The 24478-nt window shown below is 35.0% G+C and overlaps 1 protein-coding gene across 4 annotated transcripts in view; it reads right to left on the bottom strand.

Annotated features, from left to right (window-relative positions):
• Positions 1 to 24478, bottom strand: part of LOC143233546 (uncharacterized) — a 92581-nt gene that overhangs the window by 11364 nt on the left and 56739 nt on the right. For all 4 annotated transcript variants that reach the window (XM_076469880.1, XM_076469881.1, XM_076469879.1 and 1 more), the window contains 4 exons: positions 6273 to 6430; positions 4622 to 4694; positions 1818 to 1973; positions 932 to 1130 (listed from right to left, as the gene is read on the bottom strand). In XM_076469880.1, coding sequence (XP_076325995.1) covers positions 932 to 1130; positions 1818 to 1973; positions 4622 to 4694; positions 6273 to 6430 — 586 coding nt within the window. The remainder of the gene's footprint in view (positions 1 to 931; positions 1131 to 1817; positions 1974 to 4621; positions 4695 to 6272; positions 6431 to 24478) is intronic.

The raw sequence follows: 24478 nt of genomic DNA, 5'->3' as shown, positions 1-24478 counted from the left end.
GGGTTAGTTAATGGAAACAGTTTTATAGTTGACTGGTAGAGGGTTAGTTAATGGAAACAGTTTTATAGTTGACTGGTAGAGGGTTAGTTAATGGAAACAGTTTTATAGTTGACTGGTATAGGGTTAGTTAATGGAAACAGTTTTATAGTTGACTGGTGTAGTGTTAGTTAATGGAAACAGTTTTATAGTTGACTGGTATAGGGTTAGTTAATGGAAACAGTTTTATAGTTGACTGGTATAGGTTAGTTAATGGAAACAGTTTTATAGTTGACTGGTATAGTGTTAGTTAATGGAAACAGTTTTATAGTTGACTGGTATAGGGTTAGTTAATGGAAACAGTTTTATAGTTGACTGGTATAGTGTTAGTTAATGGAAACAGTTTTATAGTTGACTGGTATAGGGTTAGTTAATGGAAACAGTTTTATAGTTGACTGGTATAGGGTTAGTTAATGGAAACAGTTTTATAGTTGACTGGTATAGTGTTAGTTAATGGAAACAGTTTTATAGTTGACTGGTAGAGGTTAGTTAATGGAAACAGTTTTATAGTTGACTGGTAGAGGGTTAGTTAATGGAAACAGTTTTATAGTTGACTGGTATAGGGTTAGTTAATGGAAACAGTTTTATAGTTGACTGGTATAGGGTTAGTTAATGGAAACAGTTTTATAGTTGACTGGTATAGTGTTAGTTAATGGAAACAGTTTTATAGTTGACTGGTGTAGTGTTAGTTAATGGAAACAGTTTTATAGTTGACTGGTATAGGGTTAGTTAATGGAAACAGTTTTATAGTTGACTGGTGTAGTGTTAGTTAATGGAAACAGTTTTATAGTTGACTGGTGTAGTGTTAGTTAATGGAAACAGTTTTATAGTTGACTGGTGTAGTGTTAGTTAATGGAAACAGTTTTATAGTTGACTACCCAAACTGGGATCTTACTTGGTGGTAACTTTGATTTCAACATATCCAGAGCTACAATATTGATTATCATCACCCAACAGGAACAGTCGAGAATTTTATCAGAATCCCTAACGAACGCTACAGCACAGATACACTGGTTTTCCAGTTTCCGGCGATCTGGATACGCTCTTTTCAGTTCCCGTGATATGTTTTGTTGAAACTTCTTCATGTCGAATAACTATCAGAAATATTCATATTTAACTCTTTCTGAAATTGAGTTGATTTAAAAGAAAGACAAAAAAATTTGATTAAATTATAAAACGAACAGTAAGCTGAAAAACGAACCTCCGTTTTAGTTAATGTGATCGTCTGGTGTTTCTATCTAACACGTTTTTCGTGTTCCTCCAGACATGTTTCGTTGAAACGTCCATGATTCAACCACCAAACAGTAAAAAGTACGTGAAATAAATCACTATTTTGAAACACTACGCAATAAAAGTAGTAAAATGCTTTTTTTTAAGATTACCAATTTTCAAAATTAAGGAATTTAAAATACGAAAATAAAACTTTAAATAAAAGTTTAATTATTCGCATGTTTCTAAAGAAAGTCACACTAAGCTGTGTCTTCTGCGAAAAATCGAACCCTGTTTGTTTGTTTTAACATTGGTAGCCCGTAAACCTACCGTTGTTTTGTTACGATTTAAATATGATCTTCTCTGCTGGATACAGAGAGCAGAAATAAATACCTGAAGTATATCTTAAGTGTAACGTCCACTTATTTATCTTCGAAATTGTCCATCTGTTTCAAAGAACAGTTTAAAACGATTTTCTACAAAAACACAAGGTGATACACCATTTAATATCAGTGCAAGTAAAGAAATATTATCTTATAACATCTACAGTATCGATATCTTAACATAATTACCTTAACTGCTTTATCATGTTCCAATAGGCCGTTATTTCGAATGACTTCCGAAGCCACGCTGTTTTCTTCATTGTCAATTTCCTTGACAAACACGTTACTTTTGCTGGTTCGTTTGATTATTATATTTCCAGAATCATCCATCTTGACTTTTACACCCTTTAAAGGTCAGAAGCAAAACGTTAGAAACAAATCGATGATTTAAAACAGTTGTTTGTCATTACAGTAACATGGTATTTTCTTCTTAAATTCAAAATAGTTTCCATTAAAAACACACAAGTTCTATGAAATTATGTAACGATAGTGCTCATATTTTCAATAGTTTCGATGTTCAACTTCAACGAACTTGAATATGCAACTAGAAGCTCTAGTTTAGAAAACATGTTTTGCCTGGTATCAGTTAGGTGTGTGTATATTGTTTTTAAAACATGTTTAGTCTGCTGCTATTCAGATGTATATTTATTGTAAGGGGTTGTTTTCAAAACATGTTTAGTCTGCTGCTATTCGGATGTATATTTATTGTAAGGGGTTGTTTTTAAAACATGTTTAGCCTGCTGCTATTCAGATGTATATTTATTGTAAGGGGTTGTTTTTAAAACATGTTTAGTCTGCTGCTATTCAGACGTATATTTATTGTAAGGGGTTGTTTTTAAAACATATCTAGAGTATTGATATTAAAATGAATGTTTAATATACACGGTGACCATAAAGAAAACCACATATTTAAAATGAAACCTTCTTACCCTAGGGGAAATAAATTTCACCAGAGACATATTAATAATCGTAAGTTTTATTCAGAAAGTTTGTACGTTACAGTGGCGAGTTTACTCTCAGGAACCTAATTATTTTAACAAATGTTCTGTCATAGTAGTCGACTAATCCTTCATCCGTTACGAATTAAGTTTTAAATGAATAAAACACAAGGTTTTATTTTGGTTTTATTGATAATATGTTGCTCCGAGCTCTACAAATAATCTAGTGTCGTGTTTACATCTGTTATCAATAAACCATTTTATAAAAGTTATATTAATAATTATTCAATCATTATTTAGATATTTACCACAGTTTATACAGAATTACCTTAATCTGTACAGTTAATGTGATTTTGATACTATTTGGTATTAACGTTTGCTAACTAGTCACTGCTGGAATTTTCTATAAGAAGGCCGTTCACCGATAGGACTAGCTGTTAGTAGCAGTCACGTCCCTACATGGACATCACGAACTGTACTAGTGAGCAACGTGGTGCACATCACCACAAGGGTGTTCGGTTCGCCCACTGCACCTCTATACCAAAGGTTAATCATCCCTTTCCAGAGAGGAGGAGTCTGATAGGACCATCGTTAATACCACAATGATGTCATCACCTGTGAACCAAGCCAAGTTCATGATCAAACATTTCCTTTCTGGTCAAACTTTACAAGGGTCACTGCCCTGAGAAACCAGCAGAAGAAAGGAACAACACGGGTCAGTGAAATCGGCAGGATCGAAGAAAATATGAAACCTTTTTACACCAGAATAACACGAAAACACAAGAAGTCTTGAAAAAGTAACACAGAGAGAAGGAATACACTTCAAATGATTTTCTTCATTTGAAGAGTTCTGTTTGTCTGTCTCAAAACGTATGGTACGGGTATTAACACTTTGATTAGACTAAAGTACAGAACAACGTTTCGACCTCCTTAGGTCATTTTCAGGTTAACATAAATTTAAAGTGCTAATAACCACACTAGTTTTCTTGAGAATACATTTTTACTTCAAGTGGGTTTCTCACCATCACGAACTTTCTGTTTGTCGTTAATTAAAAAGCTACAAAGCTAGCTGTTTACTCACCCAGACAGTTTTGTAGACATAAATATCTTCAAAATGATTCACGTGAGTCGTTTCCTGAAGCCTACAGATACGCATTACTTACAACAAAATTATTTATGGTTAAAGCTGCAGATAAGGATAAAACTGTTGAGTTACTTTTTTATTTGAAATGTCAATACATTATTATTAGTCAACCGGAAGTTATATCCGGAACATCACGAGATGTGACAAACACCTCGCGGAGAAAGTGCAATATGACGGGTTTAATGTATGTTGGAGCTCGTGAGAAAAGGAAGTCGATTTCACACTTTTAACCTATAATTATCATAGCTGTAATAACTGAAAACATAACACTAAAAGTAGACGAAGAGAATCTTCTAACTCGTGGCGTCACTAAAATCCTTTCGTCTAACAATGTGTATGTCAGAGATGAACGTAACCGTACCCATACATCGCACACCTAACAGACACCTTTCCTGTAACCAGGGGGCGGGTATAGCGATAAAGATTCCTCTGTGTGTAGTAAGGGGGTCATACAAAAATCAACTATCAGTGACGAACTCCAGAATACCGCAGTTAATAAGTTATACTCTTTATTTCTTTATATATACACACACGTATATACATATATATATAAATTAATAGCTTTAGTACTATAAGATACAATGATTGTAAATAGGCCGTCAAATCAGCACTATATAAGAATAATTAAGTTATTACAAATAAAAAACATGTACAATGAGACTAAAAAAATTTTTTTCGATTTTCATGTCCTTATCATATATATATATATATATATATATATACGTAAAACTCTGTAACTTATTCATATTTTTAATTAAGAGAAATCTACTGTACATCTAAATGTCGCCAAATTCTTATTCAAAACTAACAGGAATATTTGACCAAACGGTTACACAAGCCCAAAATAAAGATAATAATATTTCAAAAGATTAGAAAAAACAAACAAAAATTAGTTCAGTTTTTCTACTCACGTGTCCTATGTTACGTTTCATCTCTTCTGTTTTCGGATCTCTCATTGGATTATCAAAACCACAGAGTCCGATTCTAATTGGTGGAGAAGATTATACACTTAGAATTAATTCTGAAATAATCAGTTTGTTCATTTTTTAAGAGGTGTAATCTGAAAGTGATAAAACGGTTGATGAGAATAAACACACTACGAAATAAAAAAAATATATACATTTCTTTGTTTTGTTTCGAGTATTCGTATAAAGATCCACAAAGGTTAACGGTTCTAGTCGTCTCTAATTTGGAATTTATAAATTGTCCCTCGTTTATCCATAAAGGTTCGCTGTTCTAAATCGTCTCTAATTTGGAACTGATAAACTAAAGGGAAGGCAACGAGTTAAAATGATCCAGTGTCAAATCGAAGAGTGAGATTTGACCATTATTGTTATTTCTCCAGTTCGTGACAATATTTTCACGATAAAACTTTAAAAATTGCCCCAAACTTCATGTCACTTGTGCTTTCCGATTTTTTTTGAGTCAGAGCAAGTTTCATTTCCTCTAACTTTCCTCCACTCGACATAAAATACATCAAGTAACGAGGTAATATAAAACTTATGTCACAAGAACTGCTTTATGAAACCAAAACTAAACCTATCAATTATGTCTAAGAAACAAAACAAACGGCTTGAGCTTGAAAATCTCTGCTGTACTACATAACCGACTAGTTTTGAATTAAATAATGGAATTGACTGTTACTTTTATAACAAAAATGGGGATTGAGTTCAGTGGTATCACGTCTCGAACTTTATACTCTTACCTGCAGCCCAATACGCTGAACACTTGGCCACTCCCGGCCCTACACTACCGAAATTGAAGACGTTTGAGCTACAAGTAGAGACAAATGTCATTATAGATGTAAAGTAAAATGATTGGTTCGTTCCGTTTAATAAAGGTTAACACGTGAGAGCTTGCGTTTATTACTTTAATACTGATGATTGAGGGATAATCAGATTCTTAAAGAAGCGTTTAAAAGACAGCCCCTCATCAGGAGGGATAATCAGATTCTTAAAGAAGCGTTTAAAAGACGGCCCCTCATCAGGCTTCTCAACGAATACTAATAACAAAAACTAAATTAAAACGAAAATATTCAAACCGGGTTTCGATACCCGTGGTGGGCAGAGCACAGATAGTCCATTGTGTAGCTTTGTGCTTAATTCAAACAACAACAATGAAAATATTCTGTTTATTTGTTTCAGTGAAAAGTTGTACATTGGTTGTGTCCGACTTGTGTAGTTACAAGCCCTCTAGCTGATCATTGGGTCACCAGGAGGCAAGACAAAAATAAAATTAAATATTAATATTTTCTAATAATGTTAGTCTTAATATTTTGATTGTTCTTCACCGTGTGATGTACTTTGAATGAAATATATCTACTAACTAACTTGTACTTTTTTAAAAATATCGATATATCGGTAAATGTCAGTGTATCGATAGAATCTTTTAATATTTTTGCTATCAGGTAGTTTAACAAGCTTATGAATAAAAAGTTGACAGTTGTTTGTAAGTGCATGTGTTTTGGTCTACTTAGTAAGTTCCAATCTGATTGGTTAATAAAACACAAAATGTTGATATGTCGGTTGAAGTTTCACAGTTACTGTTTCACCTGGAACTGACCTGTAGCCATCGAATCCATCATCGGATCCGTTTATTGTTAAAACTGGAGATCTGGCATAAGCTTTAGCGACTCTCCGGTTCCTTTCCATGCAAATAACCTTAGCCCAGATCTCGTCGTCAATCTGCTCCCATTTGTTCAGTATTTCCTGGATATGATCCTACATTCGGAGAAAGGTATGATATAAAATAAATGATAATAATAAGGTATAATATAGAATAAATAATCATAATAAGATATCATATAAAATAAATAGTAAAAATAAGGTATAATATAGAATAAGTATTAATAAGATATAATATAGAATAAATAATAATGGGGTATTATATAGAATAGAAGAAAGATTTAGTTCATGTACAGAATAAAAATTAACAATAAATGAAATCAAAATATTGTGTATAATCTAGGTAAAGTATACTGTAAAATAACCAGGAGATGTAGTTGTTATATACTTAAAATAACCAGGAGATGTAGTTGTTATATACTGTAAAATAACTAGATGTAGTTGTTATATACTGTAAAATAACCAGATCCAGTTGTTATATACTGTAAAATAATTAGATCTAGTTGTTATATACTGTAATATAACCAGGAGACCAACAGACTATTATATATATATATTTGGTGTTACATTATAAGACTCAAACTGCCTTTATTAAGTTCAGCACAGGTAAAGAGTAATCAAACGTAATTTCATCAGTACCTGGTTTGGCTGTATAAAGAACACACGTAAAAACAACGATAAGGGTTAGTGTTCCAAACCAGATTTTCAATCCAGCCTACTGACACAAGACTGACAATAGGCAAGACCTCCACTTCGGCCCATTCGGTTTCTTTGCAGATAAACACTGAAACCCCAAGCTTCACCTGTTAGCCAATCGTCTCTCCATGTTGCAAGAAAACAGCCTCCTCACCAGAGGTCGTGATCGGATCACGTACTAATAAGTGACTAGACTAATTCTTTCAGAACATCAACAAGTAAAAGCTGACTTGAACTAGTCATCATGAGATTCAGCAGGTTTGATTTCAGGTTTTAAAAAAACAAACAAACTGCTTTTAACTCCGTACGTGATCAATATAAACGCTTTTGAACTGTAAACTCCAATGTCAAAACATTACTTAGTGTTAAAATAAATGCTTGACCATTCTTGGCTATCATAATGTTTATATCCCACATTCATTGAAAAGAATGAATTACTTGTTTCCTATCACGTTTTTATCTCAGCTACTTTAGGTGATTTCAGACACGCAGTGGTATTCAAGACTTCTAAACCATAAACACGGTTCAGGTGATTCCATGGTATATATTCACTCCTAGTCCCAGACAATCCTAACAGGTTTAACTTAACTCGTGATCCCAGACTATTCTAAGAGTGTTTTCTTATCATTTCACGAACGCACGCCATTCTAAAATAGTTGGTTCGTATTATTTCACGTTCACGCACCACAATAAAATGTTTACTCCTATTATTATCTGATAATCCCAAACCATACCAAAAAAATTAATTTTTCTTGTTATCCCACGATCCCAAGCCATACCAAAAAGTTTATTTTTCTTATTATTCCAAACCACACCAAAAGGTTTATTTTTTTTTATTATTCCAAACCATACTAAAAGGTTTATTTTTTCTTATTATCCTAAACCACACCAAAAGGTTTATTTTTCTTATTATCCCAAACCACACCAAAGGTTTATTTTTTTATTATTCCAAACCATACTAAAGGTTTATTTTTTCTTATTATCCTAAACCACACCAAAAGTTTATTTTTCTTATTATTCCAAACAACACCAAAAGGTTTATTTTTTTTATTATTCCAAACCATACTAAAAGGTTTATTTTTTCTTATTATCCTAAACCACACCAAAAGGTTTATTTTTCTTATTATTCCAAACCACACCAAAAGGTTTATTTTTTTTATTATTCCAAACCATACTAAAAGGTTTATTTTTTCTTATTATCCTAAACCACACCAAAAGGTTTATTTTTCTTATTATTCCAAACCACACCAAAAGGTTTATTTTTCTTATTATCCCAAACCACACCAAAAGGTTTATTTGTTATTATTCCATGAATCCAAACCACACTAAAAGGTCTGTTTAGTATCCCACAATTACAAACCGTACTACAGCGTCTTTTCTTTAACCTTTGCACACTTAATGTGTTACTAATTCCCTTTCCAAGCCTTTCTTCACTGTTCACTCTTCTGTTCAGTTGACTCCTTTGAGCGTCAAAGTGTCGAGTTTGTTTGTTTACTTACCTCGTTGCACAAGTACTTCGAGCAGATCTGTGTAAAGTATGCACAAACGTACTGAGGTCTCTTGAGCTGTTCCCATTGTTTCGCTTTGGTGCTATCCAACCTTCCAGTTTCTTTACTACAAAATAAATGTTGTCCTGTTTGTGCTTGAAAAGTTAATAGGAAACATTTAGTTGTTTGTTTTTAACTTTTTGTTACCGTTGTCGCTTTAGTGACAATGTGGGTTGTTTTTTTCCTGTCAATATTAGGGTTATAATAATACTAGATAAAAATACGGAAATATTTCGTTTTAGTTGATCGTTCCTGAAGAAGCTACAAAGCGAAATGTTGAGTGTCCAATGCAAAAACAAGATGTTATAAGGTCGTTTATATCTAGTACTAAGATGTTTTTATATATCAACATGCACTACACAAATTACACATTAAGGTTCCCAGCTTTCCAAAGTAAAAAAGTGGAACATTGATTTTCTATGCGAAATGACAGCTTGAAACAGTTTCCACAGACAGAATGTGTTTACTGTTTATCTAGTTAACAATGACAATACGTATCGAAGGTGTTCTGAAGGTGTCAGATTAACAGGAAAATGAAGCTTCTTCGTTCTTAATGAGATTTTCCGTTGTTGGGCAGATATTCAAATCGCATTTTCTGCAGCTGCCTAATGATATATTAAGTTAAGAAAACGTAGCAGAAAGAAAGATGGAACACCACTTGTCTTTGTCACGTGATTCCCCAAGCAGAATTTAAGGGAATCGCGAATAATGACAAACTCACATGTAGGTAATATCGCATAGAGAAAGCGAGACAGTTTGACATGGAGCGGCCCGGTGGTTGGGGCGCTCGAATTCCATCACTGAACATGCTCGGTCTTTCAGCCGTGAATAATAACATAATGATCAATCCTACTGCTCGTTTATAAAGAGTAGTCCACAGCTAGGGGCGGGTGGTGTTAATCAGCTGACTTCCCTCTAGTCTGCTACTGCTAAATTAGGAAAGACTAGTACAGTTAGCCCTCCCGTAGCTTTGTGCGAAATTCAACGAACAAATAAGATATTCTGATATTTTTATCATTTGTTATCGGAACAAAACAAATACATCTAAAAACTAGGACGTGTGGGTAACCCTTGTCAAAATCCGCCAGTTGATTGATATATCTGTCAAACACAATTCTGGCTTGGAGGCACATGTTCCAACCAGGACCTGTAACAGGGGTTGTAAACGTAATAGTTTCGGTTCACTACTGTCACTAATAGTTGTGTTAACAGGCAACAAAATCCAAACTTAATTGTACATATTTACCACTGCAAGTAATTTTCGATCTATGTGGTTACGGTTGAAAATAACAGAAGGTGCCAGTTATAAGAAGAAAATATTTGGGCCTAACATCCTAACTGTTCCATGTAATTGGTCTACTTATTTCTGGGATAACAATCACAGAAGGAAAGACAAAAAAAAGGGGGTAGGGGGAACAAATAATTTAAATAACTGGTTTACTACAGACTATTTCACAGAGATAACTGTTTTATTATATGGCATGATTCTTATTAACACATTGTTTTTGTCTTCGTATTGTTTGTTTGCTTGTTTTTGAATTTCGCGCAAAGCTACACAAGGGCGATCTGCGCTAGCCATCCCTAATTTAGTAGTGTAAGGCTAGAGGGAAGGCAACTAGTCATCACCACCCACCGCCAACTCTTAAAGTACTCTTTTAACAACAAATAGTGGGATTGACCGTAACTTTACAACGCCCTCACGGCTGAAAGAGCGAGCATGTTTGGTATGACAGGGATTCGAACCCGCGACCCTCGGATTACAAGTCGAGTGCCTTAGCCACCTGGCCATGCCGGGCCTTCTTCGTATTGAAATAGGTAAAAGACTTCAAGACATTATTTTTACCATTTCTATTTACCAAGATTATTTCAATATTTAATAATAATAATAATATAGAGATGTTTAGACATATAATGAGTTTTAAATGAGCTAGAAAAATTACTAATTTAACTAATTTTCGTGGAATAAAAAATACATAATGATGTCCAAGCGAATCTGTTCACAGACAGAAAGAAGTTTTTTTTTGAACAGTACTCAATTTTTAATTGTATCAAACAATTGTAGACTGTTTTTACACAGATCTCCGGATATAGCTGATTTTTAAGGATCCAGATGTTTCTGTATATTTTCTTTTTTACTTTTTATAGCGGTATCATTGAAATTTAAATACATGGGACTAGATCTCAAACTTCACAAGAATCACTAATCTAAATACATGGGACTAGATCTCAAACCTCACAAGAATCAATAATCTAAATACATGTGACTAGATTTCAAACCTCACAAGAATCACTAATCTAAATATATGGAACTCCGTCTCAAACCTCACAAGAACCACCAATTTAAATACATTGGACTATATCGCAAACCTCACAAGAATCACCAGGTAGGCCTACTCTCAACTAGGAGAATCACCAACGCCCCTCACGGTTTCGCTTCCGGAGTACACTTTCCTCCAGGTTCCATATAAAATGTTTAATCTAATATAACAACATGCATGGATTTCCTACTTTCGCAAGTTACAATCGAAGGACACTAAACCTTAAGACTAGACGACCTTCGGCATGGCCACGTGCATTTGTTTACTACGACAAGGTGATTTTTTTATATCTTGACCTAATTCCATCTATAACAGTATCTAACATTTAACACACATAACTAATAATTTTAGCCTCAATCCTACTCTGTAATTCTAGGGGCAAAATGAGACGCTTCAGTAGAACTTAACAGCTCCCTCTATAAAATTATTTCAACTTATCAATCCTCAGGCGAATAACTTGATTCATTGAACTTCATTGTCATGTAAAAGGCTTTTGTTAGGCCTTTCAAGCACAGCTTGTTAGTATATTTTCTAAATAATCATATGATTAAGCCTAGAAACACGAGTAAAAGTAATAACTAAGCAAAACCTACTGGGAAAAAGTCTAAAATTGCAGTCTTGCAACCAGATATTTTTATTATCTTTAAATAATTTGTGTTATACTGAAAGTGTTACAGAGTGTGTTGTGTTCGAAGTCAGTCTAAGTGTTCAAAAAGTGCAACAACACTATTCGAGCTTTGATTGTGCAGTTATAATAAGTGTATCGAATATATTGTTCAAACAAAATATAGAACATTTGATTAATAGTGCTTATTTAAGCTTTTGTTTCGTAATACCGTATTTATGTAGAGATTGGGCTTTGCAGTTGAGTGAGGATTTGATGAGAACTTGCAATTAACAAATGCTGCCCCCTGGTAGCTCACTGGAAACTAAGTGATTTGTAATACTAAAATCTAGGATTTGATCTCTGCGGCTTTTAAGCACACATTTACACAATAGGTTGTGTCTACCGAGGGGATCGATCCTGAAATTTAAGTTTTAATAAAACCCTCAGAGTCTGCTACTGATTTACGTGGTGGGGGGAGGTGGTCTCGCTTAAATCTGAAAAAAACAAAACAGCTGGTTAGTAGTAAAACCAATCAGCATGTTGATATCTTCGAATGAGATAGCAGAGAATAGGCGCCCATCTACACTTAGCCTTAGGGATGGGCGTGGTATGAGTTGGCGAATACTGAACATAACCTATAACGCCAAGAGATAGAAATACTGATATAAATAAAACCTAACTGAAGCAGGCAGAGGTAGAGAAAGTAACATGTAACAAAATGATTTATCTACGTACGATATACAAAGCTGACCCATTTACTACACGGGTTCATTCGTTGTTTGTGGTGAAAGACAGGTTCACCAATATGACCGGTTTGAAATGTTTGTGAGATATTCTTAAACGTCTGTTAGGTCAGCCTGGTTAAGGTGTAAAGAAAAATAAAACTATTAACTTCAAGTGAAAGGTTCAGTTGTAAGGAAAACCAAAACTATTAATTTCAACTGTATCCATGTTTCATATAAATAGGGATAATGCCTATCAGCTTTATAATTACAAAGGTACATTCAGTTTTGCCTACAATCTGTGCATGTGAAGTTACTTAAAAAGCTATACAGGCAGTTCCAATGTCAACAATTACCAAATTTTAGGCTGATTATTTTAGTTAGTGTAACATACAATGAATCATTATTTACTTGTTGGTTTGAAAGCAAAATATAATTTACTTTGAATAGTTCATCCAACTCTTAACCCTATAAAAATATTTGATACTAAATTGAGGGGTTATATCGAAGGGTTCAAACATCTTTTAAGTATCCATTGACAAGGCGACTTTTTTTAAAAAACAACACAGATGCAGGTCACAGTTCATCTGTTAAGAGAGATGACTGACGGAATGTCTTGCGGCATATCAGTAGTTATTCAAGCTAAAATTAAAGCTATACTATGTTCCTACATTTATCCCAGATCCCCGTACTTAACTACATAACCAACTAGTTTTGTCAGGATAATATATTCCAGTATATCAATGGTAATCCTTTGACATCAGCCCCGGATCACATGATTAGTTAATTTTGTCAGGACAGTGTATACTACTGTATCAGTGGTAATCATTTTACACTCTTACCTGGATTACAGTGTTTATTTATTCGTTATAAATGTGTCCTTAAAAAGTTTTAAAACAATATTAATGACAAACTTCCTCGGTGTTATGTTTTCCTTGTTAATGTCTTTACTGTTTACATGGCAACTCTATTTAATAGTAGTTTTCATTCTTAGTAAACATGAACTTGATACACATATATAACTTGATTTAGTTGAATGTTTCCATTTGCTTTAAAACATTCAAGACAGAGCCTCTGTAGCTCATGCCCGAGAGTTGTTATTAAATTATTAAAATGTTTTGTATTGTTGAGATATAGCTATTATTACGTTTAAAATGTCTTGTGTTATTGAGATATAGCTATTATTACGCTTAAAATGTCTTGTGTTATTGAGATATAGCTATTACCAGGTTTAAAATGTTTTGTGTTGTTGAGATATAGCTATTACCAGGTTTAAAATGTTTTGTGTTATTGAGATATAGCTTTACTTTCTTCCTTCATCGATATGCAACTTTTGTGTCAACGCTTTGATTAAAGGCGCCATCATTGTGGGCCAAAGCAAATGCACGTGTCATTATTTACTAAATAAGTTACCTTACCTGAGTAAAATCTAATTGCTTGAAGTAATACAGAATAATAATTATGTTCGGAAAATTGTGTTTGTACTTCTTGTATTTAGTAATTTTGGTTTCTGGTTAAAAACTTAGTACAGCAATGGCTTTCTCCTTGAAATTCTATATATTTCTTTCATGTATTTTATTAACTTATTTAAAAAAATTGATAGAAAGTTCTGAAACTGGAACTTTCCCAACGCTTTAGAGTATATAATTTTCATTCTATCAATTAATAAATCTTTGTCGGGGCAGAAGAAATACATTCTCTTCTTAAAGGTTCAGCAATTATGAAGTTGTCAGATACCCGTTGAGGATTAATCCAAGCGAGAACTATTTTCTTGTGTATTTATTTCTCAGGTCTTTCACCTTCTTAACCCACTTACTTCCCTGTTAGTACGGGAAAGAACAGCGTTCCTTCTTCCCGTGATATCGAAATTCATATCTATAGAGTAGTACTACATATTGTAAGATCATCCATTGATAGCATTTGACATTAGGGGACACTGAGCCTATTATAAGCAAAGGTAATTAATAAGTTCGTGTATTATGCTTGGTTTTTAATTAAAGCGTAACAGAAGTAACCGAGATGGACTGGTCTACACGTGTGGGAACCTTTGTCTGAGCTTTACAGCTTCTTTATGAATTCTTGAAGTCATCCAATTGTTGCTACAAGTTACCAGCTAATCCGATTGTTGCTATGAGTTATCAACTAATCCAACTGTTGCTATACGTTACCAGCAAATCCGACTGTTTTTATGAGTTATCAGCTAATCCAACTGTTGCTACGGTTATCAGCTAATACGATTGTTGCTATGAGTTATTGGGTTAGTGATTAAAAGTCCTGAATAGCACAGTTTTAAAATAAATTGAAATATATTACAAACACACAGACAATCTGATACAACTGATTCTCTTCCAAAGTACTTGTATGACAAACATTTTGTTAGTCCTGATGAGACCACATCAGTACTTCTCGTTCGACAAGGTTAGGTCAATATGTTTTCTTAATGTCAATTTATATTAATAAATATTTTCAAAAAAAAAAACGTTCGCGTTTGTTTACTTAACTTAGAATTCCCATAGGTTTTCCAAATCCCACTAAGTGACGAATTGTAGGTTCAAATATTCTAACAATACCATTAAACATCATTTTTGACTTCACCAACAATCATTACGTCATATAAATTAACCACTACAAACTTATATTATTTTTAAACTTTGTGGACTCATCTGCCTGTTCCGATACATATCCTTATAATCTGATCAACAAGCTAGATGAATACTAATATTATATAATCAGGTATGCAGTCAAGCATAGTATGGAACACTATTCAATGAAAATACGATTTTTTAGAACTAATACCGATCACAGAGAAGCCAGGTTTTAAACTTAGTGAAATATTGTTTCAGAAGTCAAGGTACAACTAATTTTGTTCCTCGGCCGTCTCGTGATTGTTCTAAACACGTTGTTAAAGAGAGAGCCTAGTAATGGCAAAGGGAAAACGCGAGGCCTTTTGACGCGCGATCTAACCCCTTGGGAATGGGGGGAGGGTCGTTTATTACCTTCAGTTTTACCTTTCGGTTTATAAGAGTCACGACGTGTCCCAGATTGAAACCTGCTCTGAGCCCACTTGACAACTTAGTGTTAACAGTTAACCCATTTCCGCTTCCTAAGAATGAGTTGAGAATGCGAAAGTTAATGGGTCTCCAGGGTTTGGATTCATATTTAACACATCGATATGAAGTGGTTTGATAGCAAAAAATGAGAGAACATAAATTAACAGCCCGAATCATAAGGAATGTGACATATATTTTTAAATCAGGTACTGGTACATTTCAGGACTTTAGTGACATCTGGTGGTTCAATAAGCATTCTTCTGATTTTTTGTTTCGTTGATTTTTTTTTCTGATTAAACTGATTTAGTCAGACGATTGTGATTCACGTGAAACGTTCTCACAAGCTTAGTTTCCGTATCGAGATTGAGGTCTTTAGAGACCTTGGAATGTTAGGTTCATGTTCTACGTACCGTGGTTTAGTTTGTTTTATTTTGAATTTCGGGCAAAACTACTCGAGGGCTATCTACGCTAACCTTCCTTAATTCAGCAATATAAGACTAGAATGAAGGTAGCTAGTCATCACCACCCACCGCCAGCTCTTGGGCTACTCTTTTACCAGCAAATAGTGTAATTAAACGTAAAATTATAACGCCCCAACGGCTGAAAGGGCGCACATGTTTGGTGTGACCGGGATTCGAACCCGTCACCGTGATTTAAGGCTGCTGATGGACATGGACATGAGAGTTAGAGTACACTGCACTTACCCGGACCCCTTTAAGGGCAATGTCCATGTAGGTGCCATTCACTATTCTCTACACACTACGTCTTCTCCAAGTAAAATGCACTCAGTGTACTAAATGCGCGTGGTCAGCTGCATAAGTACAATATATTTTATATGAAACAAAGTTTAGCACATATTCTGTTTTGCTTGAACCCGAATCGAGTTTGTAAATAAACCACTTCCGTTTCTTTAGTTGAAACGCTTATTTTGTTCGTGTCCAAGGTTTTTGGCTAGAACTACTTAAACATGAACCACAGTGAACGTTTCTCAAGATCACGACAAATGTTGTCGAGGCTGTTGCGTTGTTTCGGTGACTCAGAACTAATAAACCTTGTTATTCACTTGTTATATTATATTTAGCTACAAACGTTTAATCATGAGTCATTTTCTGAAAGTAGAGCACTATATTACGAACATCAGAAAATGAATATTTTCTGTAGTTTCCAACAGCTTCCAAAGTTGGTTAAGACGCCTCGAGGACATGAGGTTCCTCAAACAGAAAGCTCCACGCACGTGGACGTGGCTACTGGGTATTACGTGAAGTTAAAACAGTAAGGATCAAAAGACGCGGGCCACCTACCTCTTTTTGCCAAAATGTTGATTAAATTCTTATATCATGGGCTAAATCGAAACAGTTCTATTTGCAGCTTTTATCGTAGGGCAATATAATTGTGAGCATTAACCTGCAGTGGAAACTTCTTACCCCAAGGTACAACCTACAGTGGACATTTCTGGTTCTGAGTGAGCTTAGTAGTGTATATATACTTGAGAGGTGATATAGATTGGCTAATATTAATCAGTTTTGGGTCTAAGTTCAGATGGGTGGTTTTGGAAAACGTATTGAAACTCTAAATGAACTCGACTTATTAATCTACTGAAAATTTTGAAACAGAAATGTTTATATATCTTCTCGTCATGCGTCGAGACAGACCCTTGAAATTTTAAATTTTTCAAACATATTACTTGTTGTCTTTTCTCTACCTTCTCAAAAGGTTTTTTTTAACGATGACGCATAACGTTCATTGTATAGTTCCTCACACCCAATAGACTCTACGCACCATATTTTCGTAGGATGGAAAGCTGTATTAATATCCACCAGCTGAGTCAGTTTCCACAGCTGTGACGCAGGTAGAAAGCTCAATCTTGAACCTACCCTAGAGCGTAGGTATTCCAAAAACCCTCCCTGTTTACTTCTATACGTTAGGTAGTCCTACAGTAACAAATAGTACGAGATAACATGTAGTTTTATAAAGAAAAGTTCTATTTTGTCTAGTACATAATTAAAATATTCCATATGGATTATAAAGTGTCTGTAAAATAATGAAGTTTTTAATAACTAATTAGTTTTATTTAAAAAAATAATTTCGAAAAAGACAACCCAAAACAATGTCGACAATTGTGAAATAATCAGTTCGTATCGTTGGAACAATAGTCCTTGACGAGGTACATGGTACTCAATGGTAGCAAAGTAACAATCGAAACTGGAAGAAACTTCTGAGGCATGAAACGGGAATGAAAACAGTTTAAAATAAAATCAATATTCTTGGTGGTTCTTATTCATTTATTATCATTTATTATGTATTTAAAATGAATAGTTAGACGTTATATAAAAAATTAGGTGTTGTTATGAAACTTATCTAATAAAAGAGTTAGATCGCGAATAGAGCAAACACGCGGTCCAAGTGAAATATTATTTATTAATCAATACATAAACAGTGAAAAGAATGGGATAATAGAGCCTTCGGTGGTCACCTGAGAACTATTAAATATATTTCAATCAACAAGGGGGGGGGACACAACCATTCGTTTAAATTAAACTAACAACTTCAATAGCTTGCGATGGTCACACTGAATATGGGGCATTTTATGATATCATATAGCCGTACATTGTATTCATTACCGACAGTACGTTTGAAATATTAAAATTAAGTGACAGGTGGCGCTAGTGTGGTAAGATTAGGTAGGACACAAGAATGTCGATGGGAAAGGTTTTAAACCCGCTTTCACATTCAAACATAAGATTAATTCAGCGTCCTTATTTCACTCTTCTCTAGGTGAATTAGAATAACACGGGAAAATAATAGCGTCATTAATAATAATTCCAATAATAATAATAATAACAGTAACTATTTAAAGTTAAGGAAAAAGGGTAGTATAAAAGGTATCGTTTTTTCTCACAAAGTAGCAATTTTACAACTTCTAAGTGACTGTTCGTTATTTTACTCATTATGTGTTCTTATTGGAAACACTATTATTAGTTCTATTTTTTAAATGTATCATCAGTACACAGTTGTCTAGACTTTAGAAAAGGGATTCATCAATTGATGGGACTTCTATTACTTTAAAAATGTGTAAATGCCTTTAGAATTAGAAAAGATACTGCAGTGTGGTTTGTTTTAAAACTTGAGACTTGGTAATATTTGCATCAACCACAAACCAAGTTTCAATAAGCCTCAAGTTTCTACAGAAACCACACTGTAATGTCGACACTAATGCTTAATTTCTTTTAAAGATTTAAAGATTTTACTTTTTTTTTTCCGATAACAATTCTTTGCAATATGGAATTGGTATAAGAAACACTGGAGACAGTATTTATTTGTTGGTTGAATTTCGAGCAAAGCTACACGAGGGCTACCTAAGCTACGGTCTCTAATTTAGAAGTGATAGACAAGAGGGTGGGTGGACAACTAGTCAACACCACCTACCGCCAACTCTTGAGCTAATATTTGTCAAAGAATAATGGGATTAAGCGTAATATTATAACAACCCAGCGGCTGAATGGGCGAGAATTTCTGGCGAGTGAATTCGAACTCGCTACGTCTACAGACGACATGTGGAGAGTCCTAACCACCAGGCCATGACAAGCCCTCTGAAGTCAGTAGAAGTAGTGTTTAAGGTTCATTTTATACTTAAATTAGAAATGAATTTCCGCATTAACTGTGACGTCACATACTAGAAGTTTAAAGAACTACAATTTGATAACGCAAAATAATACAAGTTGTTATTAAACACTATTAAGTAAATACGCTGATTACTAGCGTATGAATAACAACAGCAAAGGGCGTGTATCCACAGAGCTTTGTGGGGGACGTCATGTTGACGAACGGGAGTTCACCTGCACCGCCCACACTCTATAAGGCCCACTCGTTGGCGCTGGTTTAGCAAGTTAAACCGTGATATTGGTTACAAATGTTCAACGTGTAGTTACTGATTCTTGTTAGAAAAGCTGGGCGACGGAATCTCCCACCACCACCAAAGAAAAAAAGAGCCGAGGCGCTTACGAAACGTTAGATTTTATCCACGACAACCAAATACCAAAACTTTTACCAAGAGTGCTTGTACAAATAACGTTACTCGCTTTAGCAAACATTAAACACAAGGTGAATTATATCAAACACTATTATACTAATGTCCTATTGTTTCATTATATACTTATATTCACATGTCCCGTGCGATTTCCTTTGGATGCCACAATCAGTTATATGCATGCAACAAATTGAATAAAAATGTCGAACCATAAGTGATAAATATTTGGGAAATAAACGTGTGTTCGTAAACCGTATAATTTACGTCTGAATTTATAAACACCACTCCCAAGTTCATTCTAATTATCAGGACATACACACAAGTCATCTTTAGGATGTCCTCAGGACGTATACGTCCTTAAATATATTTAAGCGTAATGATTCAACAAAATATGTTATATCCAATGGATGATAAATCATTAAACATTCCAAAATTGGGACACTTTCACGACAATACAAAACTGTGATTGCCCAAAAACAATATACGCTCCCATATGGTGAAATCCATTAACCCTTACGTGATAAAAGTGACTAATTCAACAGAAGTTAATTCGCCGAACCCAACTGTTGATTAAATATGCTCAAATACAATACAAATAATTTGAGTTTTGTATTATAAAACTTGTTACCAATACGTGGTGAGAAATGAGTTGAAATATTCCTCTTAGCAAATCGAGATTTCTGTAAAGAAAGACAGAGAAAGACGTGTGAAATAAAAAACTCATTTTTCGCAATCGGTTACGCCTGACGCCTGCAAACTAGTAAATATCAAACTTGTTCTTTGCCTCTCACAGTTGCTAGCACAAACTTATCTTTGGCCTAAATCCTGATTAAAATATAAAGTTTTCTTTGTGCTAGGCTAGCATGACATAATAAACACGTTTGGGTTTTGTATTTCATGTACACGGGCCATGGTACCCCCCTCCAAAACAAAGACAACGAAACAGCACTAAATTTGTCTATCTTTATTATTTTTGTATCTGTCTGTTTCTCCAGTTATCTTTATTTATTTGTCTTTCTATCTTCACTTTCTCTAGCCATCTCTATTTGTCTTTCTATCTGTCTGTTTCTCGAGTTATCTTTATTCATTAGTCTTTCTATCTTCACTTTCTCTAGACATCTCTATTTGTTTTTCTATCTGTCTGTTTATCGAGTTATCTTTATTTATTTGTCTTTCTATTTTCACTTTCTCTAGTCATCTTTATTTGTCTTTCTGTCTGTCTGTTTTTCTATCTATCTTAAATTATTATTCTCCCTTTTTTTCTGAATCTGACTTTTCTGTTTGTCTATCTTTCTATCTATATGCATAAGTGTATTTTCCAGTGCAAGTTTCCCAGATACAATTCTGAATTCTGTCACTTTACAATGATGTGCTTATTTTGAAGGGAAATGAGGGATAGTATATTAAAACGCCTTATGTAATTTCGTCTACGTTCTAGTTATTTCGCTAGGGCGTTAGTTGAAAATTAACAACAAAAAACTTACTATTCAAACCGATATCGTACGCTAAATCAGCCCGAGAGAGGGCTTAGTTGTACCAGGATTGGCTGCTCGCTCGTTAAGAGAAACAGTATTGCTTTGAACATGTTCACCTGCCGGACCCAGTCACATCAAACATGCTCGCCCTTTCAGCCGCGAGGGCGTTATAATGTAACGACCAATCCCACTATTCATTGGTAAAAGAGTAGCCCAAGAAATGACGGTGGGTGGTGATGACTAGCTGCGTTTTCTCTGGTCTTACACCGATAAATTAGGGACGCCTAGTGCACATAGCCCTCGTGTAGCTTTGCGCGACATTTAAAAACCAAATGAACTTCCGGAAAAATATTAAACAAAAAATCAGGACAGAAAACTAACCGTGGGAACATTTGGTGGAAACCCATGGCCTTGGCAACCGAACAACTTATAATGGTTATGTTATAGCTGAAAACACCCGAGTTAACTAAGCTGGGCTGTTTCGTAGCGTAATTGTTCTAATATCAAAATTTTCAGAACGGCATACGAACATAATACGTACATATACGCGACCTTAGAACAACGTAAATAATCATTTTCAAATATATTCCATTTGACTTAACCACACAGGCTATCATAGATCAGGTGTTTGAACCGTTTTCTCGTCACACGTCGAGGTTGTTGTTGATTTTTTTTAATTTCGCGCAAAGCTACAGGAGGGCTATCTGCGCTAACCGTCCCTAATTTAGCAGCGTAAGACTAGAGGGAAGGCAGCTAGTCGTCACCAACCGCAGCCATCTCTTGGGCTACTCTTTTTACCAACGAACAGTGGGACTGACCGTAACATTATAACGCTCCCACGGCTGAAAAGGTGAGCATGTTTGGTGCGACGGGGATTGGAACCTGCGACCCTTAGATTATGAGTCAATTGCCTTAACCTACCTGGCCATGCCGGGCCTCGAGGTAATTTTTGTTTTATTCATTACATGATATAAATATTTTTCTCGTCACACGTTCCCCGCCGCGGGGGCGTTATAATGTTTCAGTCAATCCCACTATTCATTGGTAAAAGAGTAGCCCAAAAGTTGGCGGTGAGTGGTGATGACTAGCTGCCTTCCATCTAGTCTTACACTGCTAAATTACAGATGGTTAGCTCAGATAGCCCTCGTGTAGCTTTGTGCGAAATTAAAAAAAACAAACAAATCGTCACAGGTCGAGGTGGTTTTTGTTTTATCTGTTACGTGGTATAAATAGATGGATATTAATTAAATTTAAAAAAATGTTCATAATATTTCCTTTACAAAGTACAAGGTGAAAGCTATCTAAGTTGAAAAGTAGTTATTTAACTGATGACAATATAACTAGTTAGTTCAGAAAAGTGGAAACCTCGTATTCTGAGTATTAGATTATTTTCGTTTCTTTGTTTCCATGTTATTACGCACGAGCAAGCCAGGTGACTACAGAATTTGACCAACTTTAGTTGATCTTAACGTTAAAAAATTTCACGTTCAATTACACGTCTTAATACCCACTCTACATTATGTGGGTTGACTGTTTGGTTTGTTTGTTTGTTTTTGAATTTCGCGCAAAGCTACACGAGAGCTATCTGCTCTAGGCGTCCCGAATTTAACAGTGCAAGACTAGAGGGAAGGTAGCCAGTCATCAACACCCACCGTCAACTTTTGGGCTACTCTTTTACCAATGAATAGTGGGATTGATCGAAACATTATAACGCCCCCACGGCTGAAAGGGCGAGCATGTTTGGTGTGACCGGAATTCGAACGCCCCCTAACTACCGAAACATCCCGGCTCACATTTCATTCTGAAAGCATCGCTTATTTACAGTAATTATTGTTTTGGACGAAAAAAAATTCAATGTTGGGAATTATTTTAGAAGGAAGCCATTCTTCCATTGTGTCGCCTGTACAACTTACGAAGTTGGATAATTAAAACTTCCATCAGCACAGGGTGTAGTAGAAACTGTGTTTGGTATTTATTTTAAGTTTCAAACTCAAGCATCTATAACACATCTTCTATAACAGTGTGTTACAAACTTTTCTCATTCACGTTCCTCTTTCTTGCGCGAGCTCGCTCTTTGTTTAGATACCCCAACAGTACAGCTGTATGACTTCGGACCTACAACTCTAAAACCCGGGTTTCGATACCCGTTGTGGGCAGAGAACAGATAAACCACTATGTTGCTTTGTGTTTAATTACGAACACACTAACTATTTTAAAAAACAAAGTTAAAGAGCGAGTTAAGTGACGAGTTCTAACACACGGATACACACTAATGTGTTGTAATTGTTGTAGTAATTACGTGTAATTTCATTAATAAAAATAGATACTAAAACGATAAATTTTAAAGTATGACACTATTGACTCTTTCAATCGCTTGCAACCCCCCCCCTCCAAAAAAAGAAAAAGAAAAATTGTTCAACGATAAGTCAATAGGCTGACGACATCAAAAACCGGGTTTCGATACTCCTGGTGGACACAGCACAGAAAGCCTATTGTGTAGCTTTGTGCTCAACGACTTAATCTTGCACTTACCCCCTCTCCCTAAGAGATCATTCACGCTCCCCCTTGGGGATGCGCGCCTGCCGCTTTGAGAAAGGTTTTAGAACTAGTCTTAGCACAGCGATTCTATCTGTAATAACTGGAAAGTTTGACGTTTTCAATGGTGGACAATAAATATATTAATTAGACGACACGTACATGCAATTCGCTCCACTGGCTTCTCATTAATCTCGTGAACTTGGAATAAATAAAGCCCGAAAACAAAAACAGACTCACTGATAACCACGCGATCCTCGAATAAAGACTGAAAAGGATCCATTGTTCTTCTGCTATAAACGTTAAACAATCAAGACCTGGAGAAAAAAAAACTGTTCTTTATGTCCTACAAATTAACCACACCCGAGTATTGAAGAAATCTGAGAAAGCACGAATTTCTTTTTTTTTTTTTGTATTTTGAAAGTAGATCAGTTTTCTTTGTTATATGTTTCTGTGGTTAGTAATGCAGCAGTACCACAACAATCGCCGTTGCCAAGGGACTCATCTGTCAATCATTTTACGGTACCACGAAGTCCATACATGGCCAAACAAAGCAGAATATAGTAAAATTACATAAACAAAAAAGGGAGTGGTTTAGGCCAGTAAGTAGGTTTTGTTTTCTCACAACTTGAGTGTATAGGGTCACGTGGTGATGTGAACCTGATTTCTTGTCTTATGCCTGCTGTTGTCTAAACTTATGAAACTACTGCCATTTTTATGCATCTCAAAATTAACTTACATTTATTGAAAACGTGTTATTACTTTACAAATATTTTCTAGTTTTCGGTTGTTATCGAAAAAAAAAGAAGCCTTTATTATTTATTTGACATTTATTTTGAATTTGAAATCTATTATTACGTCACTGTTGTCCTCTAGAATTCGGAATTTGATTTCTGTATTTTGTCGAGTGTTCGTGTATGCTGTGAGCCAGATTGTGGAGATATTCCTGGTAGATAGATAGATACCTGCTGTATCTTCCTGAACGCACATTATGTTGGAAACCATCAAATTCTCGGCGCCTCAGTGGTACACCGGTATGTCTACGGACCTGCAACTATAGGAAACGGGTTTTGATATCTGTGGTGGGCAGAGCACAGATAGCCTACTATACAGCTTTCTTTTTAATCACAAACAAACTAAATTTTAGTTTCGTATTTTGTTGAGTAT

This window comes from Tachypleus tridentatus, chromosome 12 (genome assembly GCF_004210375.1).
Source record: "Tachypleus tridentatus isolate NWPU-2018 chromosome 12, ASM421037v1, whole genome shotgun sequence".
NCBI lineage: Eukaryota > Metazoa > Arthropoda > Merostomata > Xiphosura > Limulidae > Tachypleus > Tachypleus tridentatus.
The sequence above is the reverse complement of the archived record's forward strand: the minus strand, read 5'-3'. Positions and strand labels throughout refer to the sequence as shown.